Source organism: Musa acuminata, chromosome BXJ3-6, assembly GCF_036884655.1.
Source record: "Musa acuminata AAA Group cultivar baxijiao chromosome BXJ3-6, Cavendish_Baxijiao_AAA, whole genome shotgun sequence".
Classification (NCBI taxonomy): domain Eukaryota; kingdom Viridiplantae; phylum Streptophyta; class Magnoliopsida; order Zingiberales; family Musaceae; genus Musa; species Musa acuminata.
The window spans coordinates 34,903,771-34,912,737 of record NC_088354.1 but is presented as its reverse complement, the minus strand read 5'-3'; the positions used below and the strand labels follow the sequence as shown (position 1 = coordinate 34,912,737).

The 8,967-nt window shown below is 38.9% G+C and overlaps 1 protein-coding gene across 2 annotated transcripts; it reads left to right on the top strand.

The window, feature by feature from the left end:
* Nucleotides 1-2,303: 2,303 nt before the first annotated feature.
* LOC135640054 (heat stress transcription factor A-5-like) lies at nt 2,304-7,698 on the top strand. Of its 2 annotated transcripts, XR_010497143.1 has the most exons (4): nt 2,304-2,653; nt 2,883-4,150; nt 7,203-7,520; nt 7,669-7,698. XR_010497143.1 is itself a non-coding variant. In XM_065154164.1 (3 exons), the coding sequence occupies exons 1-2, from the start codon at nt 2,444-2,446 to the stop codon at nt 4,104-4,106; spliced, it is 1,434 nt and encodes a 477-aa protein (XP_065010236.1). In that variant the 5' UTR covers nt 2,304-2,443; the 3' UTR covers nt 4,107-4,150; nt 7,203-7,698. The 2 variants fall into 2 exon arrangements, 1 of the variants encoding a protein (XP_065010236.1); XM_065154164.1 differs by having other exon boundaries at nt 7,203-7,698.
* Nucleotides 7,699-8,967: the final 1,269 nt, after the last annotated feature.

The following is an 8,967-nucleotide window of genomic DNA, read 5'->3' as shown; positions in this document are numbered from 1 at the left end:
CTGATACCATGATAGAAATAATAGAAGATAAGAACAATAATTGAAGAAGCTTTATTGTAGAAATGAAATAGCTTTAGCTTGAATCTATTAACATGTTCCCTCTCCTATTTATACAGATTAGGAGGAAGGATTTCCCTCAACAGAATAAACATAATAGAGAGATTTCCTCATATAATTGGGGAAATCTTATCCTCTATCAAGTTGGGGAAGGAAATCCTCTATTCTGTTGAGAAAAATCCTCTCTCATAATCTGTATAAATAGGATAGGGACATGTTAATATATTCAAGCTAAAGTTACTTCAATAAAGCTTCTTCAATAATTGTTCTTATCTTCTATTCTTTTCATCATGGTATCAGAGCCACCACTTGCTTAGAGCAACCTCCTCTTCTTGTTGTCGATTTATCTGTTGCTTCTCCACCTCCGGCGGTAAAAGAAAAAGCTTTCTACTACTACTTTTCCTCACCTTTCCTTCTTTGTTGTAGCCTTCTTCTCTATTGTAGCCTCGTTGTAGCTTCCTCCTCTACTGCACTTCTATTGTAGCTTTCTCCTCTACTGCATCTCTACTGTAGCTTCCTCCTTTGCTATAACATTGCTGTAACATTGCAACAACTTCTTCCTCTGCTATAGCTTTTTCTATTGATGTAGCTTTCTCCTCTACTGCAGCCGTCGCCGTCGCAGCCGTAACAACAGCAACAGCAACAACAGCAGCAGCAGCGACCTGCTCTTGCCCTACTCACGAAGCCTCTGGCTCATAAACCATTCTTTGCATCGATCCAAGATTGGAATCCTTGACAAGAGCATCATCTTGCGGGGGCATGATAGAAGATAAGATTTCTCCAACTATATGAGGAAATTTCTTTATTATGTTGAGGGAAATCCTCTATTCTGTTGAGAAAAATCCTCTCTCCTAATCTGTATAAATAGGAGAGGGACATGTTAATATATTCAAGCTAAAGTTACTTCAATAAAGCTTCTTCAATAATTATTCTTATCTTCTATTCTTTTCATCAGCTACTGCTTTCGTTGAGCTCAAGATTATCTCCATAATAATTAACAAGATATTATATGATCGTTATTTTTATCAATCGAGATTATGTTAGCTCTCGGAGATGACGAAACATCATATTAGTATGACATTCAAAAGGATTATTGTCTTATTAAGCCATTTAATATTCAATAACCAATGAGGATTATAAAACTAACAATATACAAAGTAGTCTTTTCGGATACATTCTTATTTTGAATTGATAAAATCACTTATAAGTCTTTTTCGACTCGTAATAAATGCCAAATGCACTCCCAAGAGAAATTAAAATTAAATAAGAATATATTCGTCTCCGAAGAGAAATTCTTCCTCGACCAAGTGATCATCATTCCCAGGCGGCATCTCCTCAAGACAAGCTTTTTCTTGATTTCTTAATTCTGAAATCATACTTTTAAGCCTTAACTGATATATTAAGGCTTCAACATCCTATGATTTGAGGAAGTAATAATTTAAACTCTTTGACATTATTATTATGCTTACTTATAATTGCAGTTTATCTTCCAACAAGGTAAGTGATGAAAATGATGGGAGGTTCAATAGATCCACCTGATATCTTCTCTCTCTCTCTCTGTGCCAACAAAAACCACTACCGCGAGTTTATTGAGTTCTCCTGCTGTGATGTGCCACTTCCGGTAGTGAACTCAGTGTGCTAATAATCCCCTCATGTACTGTTGTTCTATTTTGTGGTTTGAGATGCCATCTGCAGGCTGATACGAAGAGGAAGAAGGTAGCCGAAGAAGAAAAGGCTGTGTGTCTCTCTAACCTGTCGCTGCCTTACTCTCTTCATGCAATAAGACATAGTGTGAGCCTTTCTCTAAGCAATGCAAAGTGTGTATTATGGTGTGACTGAGTAGATTCAAATCTTGACGAACCATTTTGCTATATTATTCTTTTTTCTCGATATATATGTAATATTAATTAATTAATTTAAATTATTATATATTTTTGATAAGATCATTTAATATCATATTGATTGAGAAGTATAAGAATCAAGGATTTATAAGTCCGTTACGCCTCTCTTATCCTTAGAGGTTCTCATCGAGCAAACTCACTCCCCGATCAAATGGTCTCTTATCAATTTTAATTTTAATATTCATAAAAAAGAGTTTAAGAAATCTAACAACGTTAAGAGGAATTCTCACTTTCTAAAAATGATGCCTTGGAAAATAAATGCACAAATATTCGATGAGAGGCTTTTGCTGAGAATAGCATGTTTGCCACTGTAATATTTGGAAATAGATAGGTGGTTATATTGGTGTGCATGCAACCGATTGAGCGAGAGAGAGAGAGAGAGGAATCGCCGCCGTCACCAAACGCGTCCCGTTGAATTCTTGGCCGACGTGCTGGCCCAACCCCATTGGTGGATCGGTGAGCCACGGGAATAGGCTGGGAGAGAGATGGACGGCGGCGGTGGTGGCGGGCCGGCGCGTTTCCTGCTGAAGACGTACGACATGGTGGACGACGCCTCCACCGACGACATCGTGTCCTGGAGCTCCACCAACGCGAGCTTCGTGGTCTGGAACCCTCCCGACTTCGCCGCCCGCCTGCTCCCGACTTACTTCAAGCACAACAACTTCTCCAGCTTCATCCGCCAGCTCAATACCTATGTAAGGACGCGAAGCCCTAGCCCTTTTCCTCGCTTTGTTCGCCTCGTTGATCCGGTGCGAGGGAGTTTGATGTCAAATCCGAATCTTGGAGTGATCTTTGGGTTGCTTGTTTTGTCGGTGGTGATGATCGGGTTTGGCATCTTTTTGTCCTCGATTATTCTCGCGGATCGAGGTTCTGTTGGGGGAGATGAACCTAGTTTTGGAGTCAAAATTGGATCTTGATGTGTAGGGATTCAGGAAGATCGATTCGGAGCGGTGGGAGTTCGCGAACGAGGACTTTGTCAAGGGGCAAAAGCGCCTGCTCGCGAACATTCGCCGCCGCAAGCCCATCCACAGCCACAGTCACCCACCGGGAGGTGGCCTAGCTGACTCTGAGAGGGCTGTGCTGGAGGAGGAGATCGATCGGCTCAACAAGGAGAAAGCTGGCCTCAAGGATAGTCTCTTAAAGTTCGAGCAGCAGCAGTCGGGGACCGAGATTCAGATCGAGGATCTCAAGCGCAGGCTGGCAGATATGGAGCAGCGGCAGCTCAAAATGGTTGCTTTCGTGCAGCGGGCCTTGCAGAACCCTCAGCTTATGGAGAATCTCGTGAAGATGGCTGCAGCCTCATCAGTGGACTTCTCATACATCCATAAGAAAAGGAGGTTGCCACTGGATGCGGATTACTGCCAGGAGACTTCGGAAAACAGTTTTTGTGATGATCATAGTAGCACCACCAAGCCCGAGAATGGGCGCATGCTTGATTTGGACTTTTGCGACAAGCTAAAATTAGAGTTGTGCTCAGCTATTCCAGATGATAATTTGGTGATGGTCAGAACTCAGAGCTCCAACGAAGATAATGGCAGCTCGCAGCCAAAGCAAACTGGCTGTGGTCAGGAGCCAATGGAATGCCCTCCTTTGGTACATGAGACACTACAGCTTTGTGACACAGAGGCACCGGCTTGTCCAACAAAGATTGATTTGTTTATCGGGGAAATTGATGATGGGCTCTTTCCATGCCATTTGAGTCTGACGCTTGCGTCGTCTACGATGCAAATAGATAGTAGTAAGTGTCCTGGTAAAAATCAAGATTTGGTGGATCGAAGTCCAGTCAGTATCAAAGATCTCAGACCAGCTCATGCCACTGATCTCAAGGCATCTAATACGGAAAAAGATGATGATCTTACTCTGCCAGTTGGAAATGATAGAAGCACGATTGGCGACTCTGCTGATGCAAAAGCTGTATCCTCATGGGAGGCTTCGCCTACTTGTAATGAAGCACCTGCAATCCCTACAGGTGGAGTAAATGATGTATTCTGGCAACAATTCCTAACTGAAAGACCAGGGTCATCAGACACAAAAGAGGCAAGCTCCTGTCTAAGGCCAAATCCTTGTAACGAGCAAGGTGAGGAGACAATGGAAGGAAGTCGTAATGGAGGGATAAGCAAAAAAGATATGGAGCAACTGAAACTTTGACTTGAGCAGAGTTGTGCCTTTTGTATTGATGCCACGAGTCACGCGTAAGCCTTCCCTTGTATCAACTTCTCTTGTATCATGTGTGCATGATATAGATGCTTCATACTCTACAAATTAAGCACAATCTAGTGATATTCTTTGATGTACATTAAGTTGACAGTGGAAGAATGTTTTGGAAGATGCATGTTTAAGTTGTGTTCATCTTTGAACATCTTCTTTATTGTATATAACTGGAAAATAGATTATAGAAAATAGATTATGTGGATTTTCCATATGTTCTTGATGTTGCTGATTCAGTTATGCATGGAAAGTTGTTTACATTCTTGTTTGAAATTGTAGTTCGTGTATACTTGATTGTTTGTTTCTCTTTATTCTTTTTTTGTTTGCATTTAGATGTATCTGATGGCTCATTTCTGTGAGAACTAATACTTACAATTCACTTTGTTATGTTATTAATTATGATAACTTTGACTGTAGTAACAAAAATTATATGTTAATGTTCACATGATTATTCTCCTTCCACATACCTATGAGCTTCTTTTGACATCTTAGATGTGCTTGTGGACCGTCATGTAATAATAACTCAAACTTTATCCTAGTCAACAGTTACCTAGAATATGGAACATTTTGGGTTGTGGCACTACTGCGAGTACGGGTCATACCTCTTTAGTTTGGTACATGGTGACTGGGGATAGGATTTGTTGGTTTATTGTTATAGGTTGTGGTACATATTGAATGACATGGGCAGGTCTCTTGCTACATCAAATAAGAAATTCTATCGTTGGTGGCCAATTAACTATAGATTTAATAATGTCGAGTAAAAGACTTGTGAATTGTGTTGCTGTTCTTTTATCCTTCACTCTTCACTATTTAGCATTTTTGTTGTCAAGCTTTTCTGGTAATATTCTATAGCGGGAATGTAAATGGATTTAATTTGTCCTTGGTTTATATTAAAATTGAATGACATTCTTGAGGTTGGATTACCATTTTTGATACTCTAAATCTCAAATTGTTGTAATTAGGACAAAAAATTATTGTGAACAGGAATAGTAACCTGCATAAAAGATTTAGAGGGATTCCAGAGATGCAGGTAACCTTATCTGGCAAAAGAAGAAAAATTCTCCTAAGAGAAGTCTATGACATCTATGGCTGGCAATTATTTCAATGATTTTACAATGAAAAGTAGACTTTCTTTTTCTTTTTCCATTTTGTCTTATGTATTTTCCCAAGAGAGAGAGAGAGAGAGAGCTGGAAAGAGTTCCCTAGTTGCCAGCATCATGATTTTAATTTGTTCATTGAGTGCCTCTCCAAAATAAGCATGACTGCTACAGAAGTTCAGTTGGCTACTGTTATTGGTGGCATTGTACTGATGAGAAAAATGTCACTTTCCTTTTACTTTCTTTCTTAAAACTGTATATTACTGAGTCTATTGACTCATCAAGATAATCTCACTCCATAAATTCTTGTCGTATTCCATGTCTTTTCATTTTTCATTTTCAGTATTTCAAAGTAAATAGATCAACCAGTGTCTTTCACTCTTAGATTGGCTTGCTTAAATAAATTGATTAAGCTACATGTATATTTCAAGGACCAAAGTTGGAGACCCACAAGCTGTAAGAAGTGTTATAATATATACAAAAAATTTGAAGTAGTGAAAGTGTATATATATGCAAAGTAGTTAAATACACAAATTCTTTTGCTTTTATCTTACACAAAAGCTGTTGTAAACACTAAAAGATGTACACAATAAATGGATACAAACATGTAATTAGATTTTAATATTTGTTAAGAGTTCAATTTTACAAGAAGGTGGAACAGATATGTCGGGACACATTAGACAATAAATTCTTATAAATCAAGTGTTAAATGGTTAATATATAGATATTAGAAACCTTTGAAACCAAAAAATGTTCAGTTGCTAATGTCACCATATTAGCTAATAAACTAAGTTGTACAGTCATATAATCTGATGTGAAAAGTCATGAGATATATGTTGTAGCACCAGTTACTGATAATATTGTTTGGTTAAGGAATGAAAGATGATGAGTAAATCCAGTATCAAACATGGAATTTTATATTGGGATAAACAATATTGGCATGGAAACTAGATTATATCATTGTATTGTTTGCCAAAGAATAATTAAAAGCAAAAAATATATAAAGAAAAAAATTGAACTAAAAAGTGAAGAATAAATGCTTGAGCAAATCAAGAAACTTATAAGAACAGGGCTATACCTCATAGTGAATCTCATGTTGAATCTGTAGGATCCCTATTCATGTGACTGCTGAAGGTTCGTCAAAGATTGGACATCAAACAAGATGGTAAGAGCAACTTTCCAGAATTATGAATGTAGTTTAGTTCATTGTGAAGAAAACTAGTATGAAGAAGTTCCTGATCTAATCTAATTGACTAGCTACCTAATATAACGAAATCGACTGGGCTTGCTTCAAGCTCACTAATTCAGATGTGGGTTGTACTTTTTGGGTTTCATGTTTAGATTGAACCTAAATTCGGATTCGTTTGTCATATAAAATCCATGATGTCTTCTTCTCTTATCCATGGTAACTAAATGCCAACCTTAATATGTGTTAATTTTCTTCTCAATTTTATTCAACTGACAGTGAAGGCCTTCCAGGAAGTGTGCTAAGATGGAAAAACATAACAAAAAGAGTTGATTCCTTCAGACATACTGTTGTGAATTAAAATGTACCCTAAATCTCTTGACTTGTCTGAGATTTTATATCTGTGTTATTTCTGAGTTCTTTTTGCTTTTTATGAAGGCTCTCCATTAGAAAATATCCTGTTGACCACTTCTTCATGGATTATGCTAGCTGCTTCAGTGATCACTTGAGCTTCTTTGACATCTGCAGGCATTGAATCTTCACTTGTAGATGCATCTTTTCATGAAGTTATTTTAGTGTATCATCAGATATAAGTGCTCATGAACTTCATTTCTCATTGATTACCTTGCTACCCTATTTCTTGACATGCTGGTTGCACGATCGCAATGGAATTGCATGATTGTTTTTATAGCATGAACTATATAGTAGAATGACCATTGACAAGGATACTAATTTTAGTTCCTTTATGTGCAGGGTGTGAAACCCTCAACCTACTCTTAACCTAGGAGACCGGACCCTCGATGGAAGCCTCCGATGAACATGCTTGCAAGTTTTAGTAGCAGGAAGCTTTACATGGTGAATACAGACTTCAGCCTGATGTGCAAATTGTCTTACATGGTGAATGTCACAGTGCTAGTGACTTGAGAAGTGGAATCCATCCATCATTAGTTCTGAAAAAGAGCTGAAGAACCTTAATATACCACCATCATGGACTCGGATTTTGTGGTGATGCCGATGCTGGAAATGCATTTCTCAGAGCTTCCAAGTATTTAAACTCTTGTGACTTAAAATGTTAGTTTTCCTTCTCTTTCAAGCTGTTGTTCGTGTGGCTCTGTTCACACGATAGTTAAAATTGCTGAAGCCCTGCTATATGTGGAGGTATATTCATGTGCTGTAAAATGATCCATCGACTCCATTTGATGTCGGCCTTTTCTTCCAGTTGAAGGTGTTCCAAACCATTAAAAGTAAAGGCTTTTTGGTTGTTCTAAGTAGATGATTCAACATGGTGTCAACCAAGCATGCTGCCTGTAACATGGAAGAATAAAACAGTCGATTTCAGCAATTTGATGATTGATTCTGGACGTTCGAAACTTGATCATCTACTTCATAAAGGAGCAACATTATCATTGGATACTTTCTAATGTTAGAGAGTTAGTGAGGTGTGAGTCTCTTATTTAGTGTAGCAGACTCTCTTCTTCATAATATCTGATTCCTCATTGTTGTATTTGCAAGCTTATTTGTATACACTTATGTAAACTTCTTGAACATCACATATGAAACAGTTCTATCAAAGATTAGACACTTGTAAGAACAAAACTGGATTCTAAGCCAAGTTTTATATTATGAAATCTTTGTTATTGTTCTTAGTAGTATCTTAAAATTTTGCAGTATTCAAATATGTTGCTAGAATTTATTATAAGATACCAAAGCCAAAGTGATAAAATTCTAAATTTTCTCAACCTTTATGCATATGATATGGGCAAAAAAGAAGAAGGCATGGACATGCAATTGCAATCTGTGATGAAGACTCCTTTCGTCTTATAAGTTTTCCCACCATCATCATGATCACTTCCCCTTAAATGTACCCCTTCAACTAACACTAAATCCTGTCTCTTGACAGATGTTACTCCCACTGTCGTTTAACAGTGGGAACCAAACCAATGATGTGGTTGTTTCTCTCTCTCTCTCTCTCTCTCTCTCTATGTGTGACCACAATGCCAGAGCAGATGGGACAGCTGACATCTCCTTAAATACTTCTTCCTTTTAGCAAGAAAGATAAGGCAGGCAGATCTCAGCCAAGAGGAAGGGGATGGCAAAGCTCAGCTCAGGCTACACTTCAAAGAAGAGCCTGATCCTTTTGGCATCACTCATCTTCCTCCTGGGCAACAACACTGCAGGGAGAGTGGTGGTGAAGCTGCCTTGCGATGGGAGAGTTGGGGGCTGCCTGATGGAGGATGGGGTGGAGGAGGTGGAGATGAGCTCAGAGGAGAACAGGAGGTTACTGTGGAGTGTCACTGGGAAGAGGTACATCAGCTATGAGGCTCTCAGGAGGGATGTGGTGCCATGCAACAAACCTGGACTTCCCTACTACAGCTGCCATGCTTCTCCAAGGGCAAATCCCTACAACAGAGGCTGTCAAATCATCAGTGGCTGCAGAGGTGACAGCCCTTAAGGAAGAAGCTCCCTCCTGCTCAATGCATCCCAGGTTTGGAGCTCCAGGTTAGGGAAGTTGCCAATC